Source organism: Heteronotia binoei, chromosome 2, assembly GCF_032191835.1.
Source record: "Heteronotia binoei isolate CCM8104 ecotype False Entrance Well chromosome 2, APGP_CSIRO_Hbin_v1, whole genome shotgun sequence".
NCBI lineage: Eukaryota > Metazoa > Chordata > Lepidosauria > Squamata > Gekkonidae > Heteronotia > Heteronotia binoei.
In genome coordinates this window covers 58,644,643-58,662,557 of record NC_083224.1, presented here as the reverse complement: position 1 = coordinate 58,662,557, position 17,915 = coordinate 58,644,643, and the positions used below count along the sequence as shown (strand labels likewise).

At 42.7% G+C, this 17,915-nt stretch overlaps 1 protein-coding gene across 6 annotated transcripts in view; it reads right to left on the bottom strand.

Moving 5' to 3' along the window:
- PPFIA4 (PTPRF interacting protein alpha 4) overlaps positions 1–17,915 on the bottom strand; it is a 285,024-nt gene that overhangs the window by 52,392 nt on the left and 214,717 nt on the right. For 3 of the 6 annotated variants that reach the window (XM_060231094.1, XM_060231093.1, XM_060231095.1), the window contains 9 exons: positions 16,498–16,631; positions 14,559–14,725; positions 11,474–11,567; positions 10,447–10,528; positions 8,868–9,068; positions 7,552–7,614; positions 5,081–5,107; positions 4,328–4,503; positions 2,637–2,734 (listed from right to left, as the gene is read on the bottom strand). In XM_060231094.1, coding sequence (XP_060087077.1) covers positions 2,637–2,734; positions 4,328–4,503; positions 5,081–5,107; positions 7,552–7,614; positions 8,868–9,068; positions 10,447–10,528; positions 11,474–11,567; positions 14,559–14,725; positions 16,498–16,631 — 1,042 coding nt within the window. The remainder of the gene's footprint in view (positions 1–2,636; positions 2,735–4,327; positions 4,504–5,080; positions 5,108–7,551; positions 7,615–8,867; positions 9,069–10,446; positions 10,529–11,473; positions 11,568–14,558; positions 14,726–16,497; positions 16,632–17,915) is intronic. The other 3 variants (XM_060231097.1, XM_060231098.1, XM_060231096.1) reach the window with 2 other exon arrangements.

Here is a 17,915-nt window from a genome sequence, read left to right as displayed (position 1 = left end):
AACGTTGACCAGCTTCTTTCCCTCCTTGTCTGGTGGAGAGGAGTGTGTCTTGCGGGCCTTTGACGAGGATACGACCACCGAATGGGGCTTTGGATGCGTGAAGAGAAATTCCGCACCGGCCTCTTGGACGTGGTACACATGGTCCAACCTTCTTAATGACACAGGTGTAGAAGCAGGCTTCGCCCGGGGCTCCTTCACCACCTGTAAGATTACCTTCATTACAGGCAGGCCAACTGCTGTAGACATATCCTGCTGCATGATGTCAAACACGGTGTCGTCTACAATGGGTTGCGGTTGTGTCACCAGGAGAGATAGGGAGAGTGCCATGCTCTTCACCAGGTCCCCATATGACTTTAGATCCTCCGATGGTGAAATGGGAAGATCCTCGGCGGTATGAGACACTGGCGAAGGTTCCAAAGCCCTGTCCGGATCGTCGGTACTGACCTCGGAGTCCGACGATGAAGACTCTCTCCTCAAAGAATGTTCTGAGAGCACCGGCATTGACTCTCTGACGGGTGACCGGATCGACACCGATGACCTAGGGTGGACTTCCTCCACAACCACGGCGCGTCTTTCGGGTGGGACAGACATCGATGCCGAGGGACGCTGCCTAGAATGCTGGGAAAGCCTCGACATATGGGATGCCTCAGTTTGCTGGTCCCAGTCTGCAAACTCACGAGAGGGGTACCACTGGTATGGCGGTTATGGATAGGCATAGGGAGGCCACTGGCGCTGCTCCCACGGTGGAAGCGGTGGGAAGCGGCGAGCTACGGTGGTCGGTTCCAGATCTCTCCGATCTCTTGCCTGATCCAGCGGTGCCAACGGCTCCATCAGTGCCGACACCTCCACCTCCGAGACAGAGTCACTCTCACTGCGACGCCTCGAACTCGAAGAATGGGAGCGCTGAGTGAGGTCGATCTCTTGCTCTGATGCCGATAGACGCAACTGCTGCAAAGCACTGTTTCTCGACACCGAAGGGCTACGATGTGGGGATGCCAAGATCTTCCTCGGTGGAGCGGTTGACATCGATGTCGAAGTGTCATGAGAAGGGGAAGGAGTGTGGGACGATCTCTTCTTCCGCTTCTCCTTAGATTTCACCTTCTTTGGTGCGGATGATCGGGTCCCTGAGTCATCCCGACGCTTCTTAGCTGGGGTGTTCACTGACCCTTCAGAAGGTCGTTTTGTGGAATGCCCGTGCTCGACTGGCATCTCTGTCCTGATCGGTGATGTATTGGCTGATGTGACCATCGGGGCCACAGCCATCTTTTGAGGACAAAGTGCCGACTCAACCAACGCAGCCGAAAGCCTTGCCGCAGCCTCAGGCAGTGTGAGCAAGAATCCACACGATGTCCCTCGCACAAACAAAGGATACAGAGGGAATGGCCGTCGGGGGGGGGGGGGCAATCTTCTTCCCACAGGAGCGGCAGCTCTTAAAAAAACCCCACCCAGGAAAGTCTCTGAGGGGAAAAACGGGGGAAAACTGGGCCCTGAAGGGCAAGTCCAACAATTATTTTTTTTTTTACAACACTATCTAACTAACTACACTAGGAAAATAACAAACGGGCTATATACAACAAGAAAGGCAATCCTAAGATTACTTTACTGACCAGGGATACAAAAGGAGATCCTCTCAGCGCAGCGGTCAGAAAGGAACTGGTGGGATCCTCGTGTTGGCGCAAGCGAGCATGCGCACTGGGACGCCTGCGCATGCCCGTTGGTGCCAAGCGCGAAAAAATCCCGGGCTTTTTAGGTACCGATTCGGGGATCGGAGCAGGTGCTCTATCCCATGAGTGTGAAGCACAGAGACCACGAAGAAGATATTTATGTTCTGTTAAATTTATATTCTGCCTTTAATGGCACTTGCTTTATGGCCAATGTGTGACACAGCATGTTGGATTGGATGGGCCACTGGCATGATCTAACATGGCTTCTCTTCACTATACCTTTTTTGCCAGAAAAACAATCCTCAGCTGAAATGAATATATGTACATCAATTAAATCTACTAAATAAGAACTCAATTAATTATCTTTTTCAGCGTCCTCAACAGAAACAAATACTTTACCAGCCTTCAATTTAATGAAGAGCAGTCATCTTTACTATACTCCAACTTACCTAATTGCTCAAGTTAAATTATGACTTTTCTGAAATGTGCCAATATATTTGAAGCCTTTGGAAACAGAAACATTTACCTGATGTATTAAAAGACAGAATCAACTAAACCGACTAAAATTTACCACTATTCTGTTTCCTCAAAAGCCCAAGGCAATTCCACCTAGATGAAGAAACCATTCACTAAATTGTTAGCTAAAGTTCTACCCTGGGGTCAATTCTCCATGGAAGCTAATTCTGGAGGCTCTCTGTCTCCTGAACTACCAGGCTTCTACTTCCCTTGTATGGGGAAAGTTAGCAGGATAGACAACTGGGAGAATGAATAAGGAAAAAGTTAATTCAGGAAATAAATTATGACTCTTTTTCCAAACACGTATTTTGTGCTAATCAAATCTTTACCAAAAATCCAGTATCAAATGCTGTGTTTGTAGTAGGAGTCACTTTATTTCCAAAATGGCACCAAGAATTTGGTATGAGAGACTGGTTCTTTTGCAGCTTGCTTCAAGATCTCTACTTTGTCACCTACCTTTGATTTCATGCTGGCTCTCCTCCCGCCTTCTCTCCAGTTCCTTTCTATCATAATTCAGTCTCTTCAGGCACATAATACCATATTGCAGGCTTGTTCTGCAAGATTTCAACAAAGAGTTTACTGCTAGCTTACCAGAAGACCTTTCATAGCCTCCTTCATAAGCTGGATATTACTTGAGTGATGCATTATAGCAATAAAAGACAAATTCTGTATTCAAAGCCATTTTTCAGTCACAACTGGTTCCAAGAAGTTATTAACACTATGGCAAATATCTATAGCAATTTATGTTGCTGATGAAACATTGTACTGTTTATATTGCAGAAGCAGAGCCACACTCTTTTTTTCTCTCTCTGGATATTCAATTGATCAGTTGAACAGCATCTGCTATCTCTGTGTCCTTTTTTCTTATAATTTGTCCTGGATCAGTCATATTACTGCTGCTAAGAAGTTAGTGTCAGTACATTTGTCAGCTCTCCTGAGATTCATTTGGACCTCAGGAGGTAACTATGTACCTGCTGCTATCTGGGCTTTTCAGGAGAAGGTAGCCCCTTCAATATTACATGGCATATGATAAGGTCAATGATAAGACTCTTGTATAAACTCCTTTCTATGTTCATTGTCCAACCACTGTCCATTGTTTCTACATTTATTGTCCAATCATTGTTCAATACATAACTTCATTTGGAATTTGCTGAACAATCTCTGGAGGCCAAAGGTGGGATAGCCACATTCTTCTTCAGACTACATTTTTTTTTATTCTCTAGAGTGGGCTTTTGAAGCTCAAGGCTAAAATTACTTGATGATGGGCTACAGAGAATGGGCTTCTCCTTTGAGCTCTTCAATTAAATGGAATATTCCTCTGCATGTAAACAGATTAAATCTAGCATACTACACTTTGCTAAATGCAGCACTGGCTGTAGAGCTCCAAGGGTATGTTCCCTATATAATCTGACCCTTTCAATTCCAAAGAATCTACTTGCTTACTGTAAGTTTTTAACAGTTACCAAATATAGAATACTATTCTCTAAGGCAAGACTAAATGTCCGGCCACTAGGAGGACTAGCAGGTAGATTCTCAGGGACTCCATTCTTTGAGTGGCTTTGTAATTACAAATCCAGGAAATTAGATACCATTTGGCACTTTCCCTCTATCAATTGCAACAAATATAATACTGCCCATGACAAGTGGATCACAATTTACATCCCAAAATGGAATCCTGCTGTACAGCAAGAGATTGTAGCTAAAATATTACATGATACTGACACAAATGTGATTCTTAAATTTGCAGAAGTTTTGTCTATGGCATTTAATGGTATTACCTTTTAATGTAAATCTTTTATTTATAATTCTGTACTTTTGGGTTTTCCCATGTTTACCTGTATACTACTATTTTTTTCTTTTTTCTTCTCTGTTTTGCTTATGACCTATGATCTATGAGCACTAATAAAATAATGGAATTCTTAGCATCAGTCTCAGCTTCTAATAGTCTCTACATTATGTATCATATCAGAGTACTTCACTTTTAAAAAGAGGAAAAGTGGTGCTGATTTTTAGTTGCCTGAAGGAATTTAAATAGACTCCACAAAACCTAAGAAAAATGGACATAGGAAACACACTACAAGCTGACTGCAACAAGACTTCTACTGGGATTTTTTTTTTTAATGTCTACGTCTACAGAGTTTGCTTACCGATGGAAACTGTCTACCATCTTCAGGTGCACTCTGAGATCTTTCTTAGTCAGATGATCCAACATTCTTGCATCTACAAGACACTCCATGAAGTAGCTACGATACTGTGGGAGACCCAGACTAGGAAGCCATTCATTCCCTATCCATTCGTGGTTCATGTCACCATAAGCTAGTGTCTGTAAAAATAAAGCAAAGACTGAGTGCATGCTCCTCAGAAGCAATTGCCAGGTCCATCGTCACAGATGGGATGAAATTTAGGACACTTCTGTAAAGGTCCAATAATCCTATGTCTTGCACTTAGAAAAGCCTGTAATATTACTCCTATTACTGATACTTGCTCTAGTATTTTAAAGAGGCTATTCATTGACTGTTTACACTAAGGTAGCTCCAATGAAGTCAACAATCTATGTTACAGTTTGGAAAGCAGCTTTCTAGAGTATGAATATACATTTTGTATATATGTTATATACCTGGCAATATTATGCATATACTGTATCAAGAGGACTTATGAAAAGTTTACATAGAAGGCACAACAAAGGAAAAGAGCAAAACAGATTTCTGAATCTGTCCTCCTTCAACTTTCAGTGATGCATGTTTGGGAACAATCTTAGGGAAATAAGTATTCAAAACAACAAAGTAATATAAGTTTCATAGAGTCACTCCTCACTTTAGGTTTTCTGAGTTCTGCCCATTCACACAGCTCCATGTTCCTAACTATAGTGAACACGAAACAAGATAATGCAAGAATCTCACCTGTGCCCAACTGCCCTCCTCAGTGTCCTAAATGTAACAGTGTAGCATGTCAACAAAACAATAGGCAAAGTCAGTTACCACTACCATACATAGCCTGAAAATACTTCAGATACAAAAGAGGACAAACACCTGTGAAAAAATGTAGACAATGCAACAAACCAACCAGATATTTACACACAGAGGCTGTAATGTAATGGAGGCATAATGCTTCCCTTTGAGACTCCCATTCTTTAGCAAATCAAACTATAGAATATCACGCTGTGATCATAATTTTGGGCTTCCAAAGGCTAAGCTTAAGAAACCTAGATATGCTCTAGCCACATAACAGTTTGCTAAGAGACCTGGAGAAAAATGACTTCTCTTCAATTGAGGCTTAGTGGGATGTTGTTTACCTCCATGCTATGAAAAACTTCACTTACCCATTTCCATATATTAAGCCTCTATTACAAGGGACAGGTCATTTTTCTCCATGACAGTTGGCAACCGCAGCTCAATATGACACCAATGCATGTGCAGTTCAGGCAGATGAGTAAGTTCACAACACAGAGATAAACCGTTTTTGAAAAGCAACAGCTTTTATTCCAAAAGGACTGGGAGTGCAGTGCTCCTACAAGTGACTCTGGGATAACTTCTAGTAGCTACATATTACATTAGGAACATTTGCTCAATGTAAGTCCTGTGGAAGGGGCCATGGCTCAGTGGCAGTATGGCTCAGTATGCCTGGCATACAGAAGGTCGCAGGCTCAGTCCTTCAGTGAAAAGTGGAAAGGATCAGGTTGTAGGTAATATGGAAGATCTGTACCTGAGTCTCTGAAGAGCCACTGACAGTCTGAGTAGACAATACTGATTTTGATAAACATAAGACGTTTCATGTGTTCATGTATCCAATATGCTATTTATTCTTTTCTCTGTTCTTGCACAGATTAAGGACTAGGGATAGGCATGAACTGGCTGATGAACTAAAGTTCATCATGAGTTGTGGCTGGTTCGTGGTTCAAAAAACAATGTTCGTGAACTGAAGAACTTCCACAAATTTTGCTGCAGTTTGTCGTGATTCACGGAAAGCGACTGAGCTTTAAATGGCTCGGAAACACAATTTCTTGGAGACACAATTGCAACCGTTGACTTGAATGGCTTGGAGTCCTTAGACCACTGCTTTCTGCTCCCTGCAAAAAGCTGTGGGAGCAGAAATCAAGGGTTTCTGAACAGCTGAGAGGCAGGGACCACTGCTCAGCTGCTTGGAAACCCTGCTTTCTGTCCCCTGTAAAAAGCTGTGGAGAGCAGAAAGCAGGGGTCTGGACTTTAAATGGCTCACAAACTGATACAAATCAGTTCAGTCTGCAAATCAGCATATCAGTTCTGCCACAAACCAAAACACAAAAATGCAATTCATGCTCATCCCTATTAAAGACCTTTGGCCTTAGTATAGAATGATTTAGCAAGAGAAAGATGCCTGTACTTGACTTTCATTAGTCCCAAAGCACAAATGCTGGCTTGGTAATAGTACAGTCAATTGCCAGACTCCTAGAATTTGAATGTTTACCAATAAGAACATAAGAGAAGCCATGTTGGATCAGGCCAACGGCCCATCAAGTCCAACACTCTGTGTCACACAGTGGCAAAAAATTTTATATACACACATACACTGTGGCTAATAGCCACTGATGGACCTGTGCTCCATATTTTTATCTAAACCCTTCTTGAAGGTGGCTATACTTGTGGCCGCCACCACCTCCTGTGGCAGTGAATTCCACATGTTAATCACCCTTTGGGTGAAGAAGTACTTCCTTTTATCCGTTTTAACCTGTCTGCTCAGGAATTTCATCGAATGCCCACGAGTTCTTGTATTGTGAGAAAGGGAGAAAAGTACTTCTTTCTCTACTTTCTCCATCCCATGCATTATCTTGTAAACCTCTATCATGTCACCCCGCAGTCGACGTTTCTCCAAGCTAAAGAGTCCCAAGCGTTTCAACCTTTCTTCATAGGGAAAGTGCTCCAGCCCTTTAATCATTCTAGTTGCCCTTCTCTGGACTTTCTCCAATGCTATAATATCCTTTTTGAGGTGCGGCGACCAGAACTGCACACAGTACTCCAAATGAGACCGCACCGTGTAGAAAAAGAGCTTCAACAAGAACAACTTAAGTTACCATACACACAAACAAGTTTTCTATTAAATAGGTCATCTGTATCTAAATTGAAACGGATGCAAATTGCAAGGGACACAATTGCTACCTCTGACTTGAAGCTCAACACTTGCAGTCCATGAACAAAAAAAAATTTCTTATTCATACAACAGCCTCTTATTGTGCCAAACTCACAACACCCTCTTATTGTGGGTAGGTTATATTATAAAAGGTAAACTGCAGTATTAATTCTCAAAAAGTTTTTTAAAATGCAAACTGTCATCCCTTACCAGTTTGCTATGGATGAAGAAATGGATACTGAACCATTATTATCCAAAGGAGACTCACCGTTTTGGTTGAAGTGGCCATAGTTTCCATTTCTTCATGTGTGACCCAGACATTCCCCGATGACTAAGGAGAAAGATCAGACAGGTGAATAGGCAAGGAAGACAAGCATTTTAACTTGACACCCATCCTAATTTAAGCCTGATATGTAGGCTTAAACTGCCTGTTGATATGTAGATAAAGTTTTCAGCGGCTGTCATAACAAAGATGCTATGAAAAGTCCTCCCAATTTACCCACAAGACAAAGATTCTCAGGGTAATGAATTCTGATACTTTTAACAATGATCACTTTTCTCCCTGGTGGTAGGGATATGTAACATTTCAAAGGAACAGAGGTGATGGAAGCCTCTTCTAGAACGTCATGACTGCAGCAACGACAGCCTCTGTTTTTGTTTTCTCAGTTTCTTGCTTGTACATTCTTTAGCACTTCTAATAACTGGCCAGCCTCCTGGCCTGTCCTACAGTCCTGCCTTATGCTGACCCATCTCCTTTTCCTTTAGATCAGGGTTCCCAAACCTTTCTGAGCCCACGGGTGCTTTTGGAAATTAGACATAGCATAGTGGGCACAATCACAAAATAGCCACCGTGGGAGACAAAGCCAGCCACAAAATGGCTGCCACAGCTTATCTTCAGCCACAAAGTGAAGATCCTTGTGTTGTGGTGGCAGCTGCTCCCAAAGTACCATTTTTAAAAATCTGCACAGGCAATCAAATCTCCAATGGTCACTCAGAAGCCTTGCTGGGCAAAAGCTGCACCTGTCCACACCCAGTTACTAAAAACATTTAGTGAGCACCAAAAAGGTGTTGGTGGGCACCACGGGGCCTGTGGGCATAACATTGGGGACCCCAGTTTTACAGCAATGAGGGGAAATGAGAAATCTAATACAACGTTCTGGCAATTAAGAAGCCCAAAGCAAGCACATGAGTTTTGGGGAGAGCAAAGCTCTCTTCAAATAAAGCCAACAGAGTTGGTGACCTAGATTCAGGCTACTTCCACTGATCATGAGAACAGCCTGACACACAGGCACTGCTACCAGCTTATCTTAAGAACCTCACATGAAGAATAGGGCTTACTATGCCCTCTTTGAGAAGAGATGGGAAACAAGTAAGCAGAATGCTTGATGCTAGCTATCATCCATGCCTTTGTGTCTTACTGAAAGGCTCTGGAATTTGGGTTTTAGCCCTTTACACGGTAAGGGAAATTAGTAACACCAGCTTTTTATCATTTATTTATTTTAGTATATTTCTATTCCGCCCATTCCCCATAGGGCTCAGCAGGGAAGACCTGTTAATCTTAAGAATGCAACATGCAACACTTACTGTTCTTGAGGTAGGAGGAGCTGAAGGGCTTGTAAGAGATACCATTTCTTGAATGGCCAAACGCAGTTTTAACCGATGAAGGGCATTACTGATGCCAATCTCTCTCTGTATCTCTGTATCTGACAAGGCAGACATAATGGCACCACTCTTTACATTGGCTCTGCAGGCTGCAACATACCAAGCAGGCATGCCCACCCAAAGCTGCAACAAAGAAAACCACAGATGGGCTCATGCACACATTCAATGGTTCAAGGAGGTACACCAAATTATTAACATTCTTTCCAACTTTTTCTTATGTTGGACACAGATGATTTTTACTAGGAGAAATGAAGACAATCAGAATATTTTTCTCATTAAAATGTTGAATACTCAGCTTGAAGGAAAATCTCGTAAAGGATGGAATGTTTGTAATAGATTAAAAATGTAACTCATATAGGAATGAGACTGCACCCAGTGCTCATATGTGAACATTTTTGGTTAGAAGTGGCCAAAATCCCCAACACCCTCTCCCTTATTCATCTTGTTCATTGATGTCTGCAGCCTGTTCCCTTCTTTGATCAACTGGGGATCACACAGTCAACGTGATAATGTCACAATGACACATACCCAATCAGATTTGGCATCTCAAAGGTAATTTGGAATAAGGTTAATGCTTTTGGTCTTATTAATAACTTTTATCCTGTTTAGTGCTGCCAAAATTTGGAACTCCCACTGGAGGAAGATTTGTCTGCCTCTCTCTATCATTGTCTTTTGCCAGTGGGTGAAGACTTCTGTGTTTTATACCCCGCCCTATCCTGCAAGTGGGCTCAGGGTGGATCACAACAATAAAACAACAGAGTTTAAACAATAACCATAAAACAGACATTACAAAACAGGAGCAGTACAGTAAACAATTTTAGACATAGGCAGTAGACAGCATGCGGCTGATGGCTAGTAGCATAACATAACACCATAATGGTGAAATGCTGGAAGAAGTGATGACTTTCAGAGGATGCCCACTGGATTAATTAAAAGCCTGGTGGAACAGCTCCGTCTTACAGGCCCTGCGAAACCTTGATAAGTCTCGCAGGGCCTGGATCTCCAGCAGGAGCTCATTCCACCAGGTAGGGGCCCGGACCGAACAGGCCCTGGGCCTTGTTGAAGCCAGCTGGGCATCCTTAGGACCAGGGACTATGAGAAGATGTTGAGCAGCAGACCTCAGAGCCCAGGGTACGGGGGGGGGGGGGGGGTCATATGGGGAGAGGCAGTCCTGAAGATATTATTAGTCCTCCTCTATGTTGATGTATTTATATGTGTTTATGTTTATAAGTTTTGTTTTCAGTATTTTAAATGCATTTTAAATATACATATACTATTTTCATGTTTTAAAGTTCAGGACGTTTGAATATTCACCACAGTGGGCACCTAAGTTGGGTGAAAAGGCAGCAAAGAAATATTTTAAGTGAAATGTAGTGCCCTGCTGCTAGTGTCAAGCTCGAGCACTTTCCACAATGGATGAAAGCTTTTCCATTTTGTCACAGTCCTAGAGTTGAACAAAGTAAGTATTATTAATAATTTGTAGCTCTTGAAATAGTCTTACCTCCAACCAGGACACTACAGTTGGGCCATCCCACTGAGCAAAGGGAATGCCCTTTCTTCGAGCATCTTCCAAAAGCTCATGTCTGGAAGAACAAAACAACATTAAGAGAGCTCTGCTGGATGAGTCCTAAGATCTATCTAATCTAGCATACTGTTTCACAAAACAACATTAAGAGAGCTCTGCTGGATGAGTCCTAAGATCTATCTAATCTAGCATACTGTTTCACAAAACAGCCTCCCATTTGACTTGGAGGGCCAACCAACCTGGCATAGAGGCTATGGCTTTCCCCAATGTTGTCTTCTAGAACTGGCAGCGCCTTTTTGTAGAAAAAGCCCAGCAGGAACACATTTGCATATTAGGCCACACTCCCTAATGTCACCATCATTTCACAAAGGGCTTTTTTGTATAAAAAGCCCAGCATGAGCCCATTTGCATATTAGGTCACACCCCCTGACACCAAGCCAGCCGGAACTGCATTCCTGCTCAAAAAAAGTCCTGAGAACTGGTATTCAGAGCTTTATTGCCTGTGCTAAGCATCAGAAGGAAAGCCTTTGCACAATGGATTTTGGCCTCCATCACTAGACTAACACTAGTATAGCACTAAGGGGGGGGGGGTGGAAACAGGTTCTGTACCATTGGAAAAGCCCTTCGAGACACACAGAAAAATCTGCACAGATAAGCTGACCTGTAGCTATCCTCAAAAATTTCTTCTAGCCATTCTAATTTTGCTATGCGGACAGGAAGTTACTGAAAAGGCAGGGATTGTGAAGCTTTGGAAATCTGCCAAAAAGATATTAAACAATCTTTCCTTGCAATGTGTATCTTCAAGGAAAGCATGGGCATATATGGGATAAGTGTCCTTCAACAGCGTCCCACCTGAACTGAGATTTCATCTCAAAATGTTCTACAATAGCACAGGGCCAAAGCACAAAAGTTCTTCAGCACTCAGATCAGTGTTAAATGGGTTCCCTGGAGGCAGGATATTTTAAAAACCTTTCTGAAAGGAATACTGAACCAGCACACTCACTTTTTTTTGAGCCGTCGGTCTTTCTCTGCTTGAGCTCCCAGTTTGCCAAGACCAAGAGTGTCCTGAATGTTAATTTCTGAATCTGTCAGCAAAACTGAGAGATGTAAAAGACAGAGGATTAGATTAGACTAGTGGATTCTGATGACCTACAGAGCTGGAACTACAAAGGGAAACATATTCTGAAGCAAATCTTCATAAACAAACACTTTGTATCACATTTTTAGTTGCTGCACTTCCCTTGGCATCAAGAATTTAGTAATTTTCAAGAGTATAATGATTTGCACTTACACATGACAGTCGTATTGAAAGTATTCTTAGCATAGTATAGTGTGCTAGAGAAGTGCTAAAGATCTGATGCTTCAGGGTATGAGCTATGAGAGTTTAGTAGAGTGGATAATAAGGATTTTTTAAATTAAAGAATATAGCATTATGCATTCCTACAGATTTGTATGTGGTCTCTTATTTTTTAACACTGTACATACAAGCAATACTATTTCTAAATCTTGTACAATGTACATGGTACCACAGAACACCATGTGCCTCAATACCCACCCTCTCACCTCTTCACTGTATTCAGCACTTCCTTCCCAACTTCCCTGCCCTCTCAAACCTTTTCCTTCCTTCTGCTTCTATCTTCCTATGTTTTTTTGCTGGTTCCAGGTATTACTTATTGTATGCATTCAGGCCTATGGCTGAATTCATTTTCAGACAGCTGGTATGTGAAACTGATTACTTTGATAGGACGGTATGATATGGCTGCCATTTTCAATGAAACAGCAACTCTATACAGAAGGAAGAAAAACATATAATCTCTGAAACAACTGCCTTAGAAGTTTGTTTGTTTGTTTTACCTATGGGTACAGTCTTACAAACAATTCAAAAGGCCCATGCTAAACCCTTCTTTCTACTTTTTTGCCATGACCACATGGCTACTGATTTCAGTATTTGCCTCTGGTGGCTTTGCACACCTTCAGTTTGCCAGTCCGTACTTTCAGAACCTTCCATTCTATCCTCCCTTTCTTGCTTAAGTCTGTCCCCCACAAACTTATCTACCATGAGCCCCTTTTGGGCAATGAGACTGTAAGGTGAGGTATGTCCTGGATCTGAATCTTTTCAGGAGATTCATAGCGTTAGTGCAAGAAAACTGACCTATTTTCCACTTCTGACACTTCCAATTTAGTACTAAAGAAATGAATGTATAAACAAGGGGAGCTGCTATTCAGTCTTTGGTTAGGTCTCCTGTTTATGCCATTGTATTTTCCTCTATGCCAGGCTTGAAAACTTTGTTTCTCATCAAAGCTATCATCATTATCCAGTGCTCCTCACCTTTACTAAATACTTTTTTCAATATTTACTTTTGTGGCACACTGATTTTCAGGGACCTAAGTATGTGGAATGGCACCTCTGTTTGATCATTTGCCTTGAAAACCCTATGCAGCTGCCATAAGTCAGCTGCAATTTGCACTTTATATTCTCTCTCTCTCTCTCTCTGTTCAAATGTCTGCAGGATTGCATTGTTTGGGTTTAATGCCCTCTATGTACCAACACAGCTATTCTGTGGCGAACATTCCTTTTCACAGTCCTAATTTTCCAGACTGTGTCCTCTTCTCTCTCTTTTTTATTTATTAACTACCTCCAAGGAGTGTTCAGCAACAGTAGGAAAGGGTCTTGTGACACCTAAAAGACTAATAAAATTATTGTGGCTTAGGTTTTCAAGCATCAGAGCTCACTTTGTTAGTGTTACTTCATGCACCTGACAAAATGAGGTCAGGCTCCTGAAAGCTTCAGCCGTACTAAATCTGTTATCCTTCAAGGTGCTACGAAACTATTATTTTTTGGCTACAGCAGATTCTAACATGGCTTCCCCTTTGGAGTAGGAAGGCAGAAGATGATTATTTTGTAAATTGGGGGGTGGGGGAGAGAACATAGATTTGGCTAAATTTGGGGATAACAGTAATTGTTCAGGGTGGTGAGAACCAGGGAGGATTGTTAGGCACTTCAAAGGGATCTGTCAAGGCTGGGCAAGTGGATGTCAACATAGCAAAGAGATTCAACGTGGCCAAGTGCAAAGCAATCCATATCGGGGCCAAAAATTCTAACTATAAATACATGTTGATGGGGTCTAAACTGGTGGAGACTGACCAAGAGAGAGATCTAGGGCTCACTGAAAATGTCAAGATGGTGTGCCATTGAAATAGAAAAGACCAACGCTATGCTGGAGATTATTAGGAAGGGAACTGAAAACAAATCAGCCAGTATTATAATGCCCCAGAATAAATTAATGGTGCAGCCTCATTTGGAATATTGTGTACAATTCTGGTCACCACAGCTCCAAAAACATAGTATAGCATTAGAAAAAGTTTAAGAAAAGGGCAACTAGAATGATTAAAGGGCCGGAACACTTTCCTTAAAAAAAAAAGGTTAAAGCACTTGGGGCTCTTTAGCTTGGAGAAATGATGACTGAGGAGTGACATGATAGAGGCTTACAAGGTTATGCATGGGATAGAGAAAGTAGAGAAAGAAGTATCCCCTTTTCACAATATAAAAACTTGTGGACACTCAATGAAATTGCTGAGCAGTTGGGTTAGAATGGATAAAAGGAAGTACTTCTTCACCCAGTGATTAACACATGGAATTCAATGCCATAGGAGGTAGTGGCAGCTACAACACAGACAGCTTCAAGAGGGAACTGGACAAACATATGGAGCAGAGGTCCATCAGCGGCTATGAGCCAGAAGTTATAAATGAAACTAATTGTCTGGGGCAAGTGGTGCTCTGTATTCTTGGTGCTTGGGCGGCAGGGGGGGACAACAGTGGGAGGGCTTCTAGTGTCCTGGCCCCATTGGTGGACCTCCTGATGGCACCTGTTTTTTGGCCACTGTATGACAGTGTGTTGGACTGGATGGGCCATTGGCCTGATCCAACATGGCTTCTCTTATGTTCTTAACTGGCAAGCTGCTTCCATAACTACTTTTCTATTCTACTAATGGTGTTCAAAAGTAACTCTCTATCCAGAGATGTCAGCTGCCCACAGACATGTGGGAGGATAGCTTTCCTTTTAGATGCATAAAAGAAACTCATAGACCTTGCCCAGTGGCACCTTCTCTGCTCATCTGGATCAAGCGAGCTTTCTCTTTCTTTCCAAACAAACGCCCAATAGAAGATTTGATTCCTTTTCTCTTGGAGCCTTTGTGCAGAGAGTCCTGGCTGCTGTTACTGCTGCTGGGGTTACTGGCCTGGTCCTCCAAAGAGCTAAAGGATGCAAAGGAAAAAGTTAAAGATTTAGGCTAACATCCACTGACAATGAAGAACATAGTGAAGCTGTCATGGGCGACAGCGATGACCATGCTGAGGTCCCACCCAGAGCCTGCAGCCAGTCCCCCTGATGACCGCTTGCTATTGCCACCTGAGTCAGCATTCCCCACAACTGACCCAGCAGCAGTGGAAGAGGGTCAGCTGCAAGTGGGAAACCCACCAGACTCACCCCATGGGTAGCTTGGTTGAGGGAGCGAATCTGTCGAGACTTAGTGACCTGTTGGAGGGATACACGCCTGCGAGGAAGATGGTCACTGAGTCCTGAGTTCTGACAGAAGCTTCACCATGTACTAATGAGAACATTGCTGGAGGCCCATTTAGCCCCCTGCTTGGTGCTGGGCTCCTCATGGAAGCAACAAGTCACATCTGTGATGACTTGCGTCCACCCTGGCTCTCGCGCTCCTGATCAAACTCCTCAGCTTCCTGAGTCTCGGCTCCAGATGACTTTGCTCTTGGCCCCCCAATTCAGCTACCTGACTCAGCTTCAGTTAGAACTCCCTGGCTTGACCCCAGACTGGACTTGGACTTTGCTCCCAACTGCACCCAGCCGATGACAGAAGCAAGATAACCTTTGCAGAATTAGTACTATTTACTCTTTTTACCAAAACATTAATCACACTTCTTGCTGTGCACTACCCACTCAGGTCTTTTGGGGAATGAGGACAGAATTCAGCATCAGTGTTATGCCAAATAACTGCTGCTTGTATTGCCTGTGTAACATGAAGGCTATGACATCTCTTTAGATACAAGACTACCATTAATACCCAGAAATCAATCTTAAGATCCCCAGTTACTGTTCAGAATCCTATATAGCAGTCACACTCCTCTGCAAGTCAGCCTATTTGTTCCCTTTCCTCTTCTTGAACCATCCTGCTATTATGGGTGGGAGAGGTGCTGTTGGAATGTGGATAAGGTGGGTAAGGCAAGAGATAGCGGAGAACTTGCAACCTTTCACACTGAGGAAAACTCCTAAATGTCCATTCCCTTTAAGAACTATATAAAGGGGAAAGCTCTTTTAGGAACTAGATATGAGGATATCACTAGTTTAGACAGTATCTTGGTGTCATTACAGCCATTACAGTCAATTCCCTATATCCATATCACACCTGTTTGTATGCCTAGCAGTTTAGGGGTCCTCAAAGACTGAATGCAGGTAAACTGTAACAATGCTGAACATCAGCCAGCACTCACTTGCCCATTCAGATACGGTCAATGTTAAGGTCATAACTCCATACACATTTGGTAGATATTTCAAGCCACAGAGCCCGCATCAAACACGTCAATTTTAAGGTCATAATTCCATACACATTTGGTGGATATTTCAAGCCACAGAGCCCACATCAAAATATGTGCACTTGGAAAGCCTGCAGTCACCTACAGAATCTTATTTAGTTCATACTTAGCTTACTTTATGAACTGCATGTTTTAATTACTGTACTGTGTAATTTGAAAGAGATCAGTTGATTGTATACATAAAGAGATTTCCACTTCCTGGTACCAGTTCTGCTCCCAGCCCTCAAATAGCAAGGCTAAAGTCAGCAGGAAACATTTGCAGATGTTCATCTATGCACTTTGTTCTGGTTCTCATATGACACTTTCTCCATTCAACTGGAAAAGGTATAGGAATCCCTCTCTATAACCTATTCAGTAGTGCAGTTTACATCTGGCCACGGAAGAGGTACATCATCTCCCATGCCAGACCCCTATACCTCTTGCCTTCCTCTTGACTCAGCGCAGGGTGTCCAAGTTTCTCCAGCCGTAGGGTCCTGGGTGAGGAAGGAGGAGAAGTCTCACATTTTATGGTGGTTTTATCTTCTCGACTCTCATCCCGACCAGCTGGTGACTGAACAGATAAGGCAAGGTCAGAATGCAGATTTCTGCCCATACACCTCCCTCCCATCTCTAGCACACTCACCAGAGGCATAGCTCACCTGCTAGTTCAATTAAAGAAGAAGTGGAACAGGGCCACATATATTCAGAATATCACAGAGGTTGCTGATCACTGTATGCTCTAATCCAAAGGCCTGAATGACTGAGTGACAATTATCAGTGTAACTGGAGAGATGCAGCCCTAATAAGAGGGAATGGAGCCCAATAACAGCAGGAGGGAGGAGACAGTTTGTCACCCATGAGCAACAAGCAGCAATGAGGAGCACAGATGCTCCCTTCCTAAGGACTAGCCCAAAGTGTGAAAGCCACATAACACACACAGTATGGGTCACTTTTTGAGTCTAACTAATCTAACATCTCTGAAGACAGTAAAATGTTGGCATCATATAGATGAACCTTGCGCATATTTCTATGCTTCATCTGGTTCTATGGGATACTGAGCAGCTTTCCATTGTTATAAGGGTCATCCTTGAAGTACCCATTTGCAATATAGTTTCTGCTCACTGGATTGGGGGCTGACAGTACCTTTCCTGGGCCAGGGAAATGGAACCAGTCTGCACAATTCAAGCATTGGCAGGATGCTCATCATATACTCTGGTGCACATGCACAGTTCCTTTCCAAAAGTTACTGAAGGAGCATGCTTACACCACACACAACACCACACGCTTAAAGCAGGGTGGGGGGGGAAAGGGGTAAATAGAAAAGTACTGCATGTTGAAAGAATGCATTGTTCTCTCAGAATCTGGCCTGAAGCAAAGCAACCTGTTACAGTCACTGGGAAATATATCACAATTCTCATTACTAGTCAATTCTTAAGATTTCTACTTCTGCCAGACTAAAAAAAAAATCATTAGTATTCAACATAAATCTGTTTTGGTTTCACCTGCTGTGCACTGCATTCTCTGTAATGCAGTAACATTTGATGCTGCAAATAGAGTCACTCAAAGCATCTAATCAGAGATACAAAACATGCTTCCATGGCGATCATACAACTCAGCCACGTGAGAGACTGAATATTACAGTTTAAACAGGAGACTATAGTGAAACTCATTTGTACTCCGCACATCACAGGGTTGAAGGGAGATACAAATAAAGCAAAGAAATAGGTGGAGGCATGCAGACCCTGACAGTGTTATGCTCCCTACTTTAGACAGCAAGTTTGTGGCTTGCTATGAATTGTAGAACATGGGTTCTGAATACTAAACCAACAGTTCATGCAGGACCCTAAGGACACAT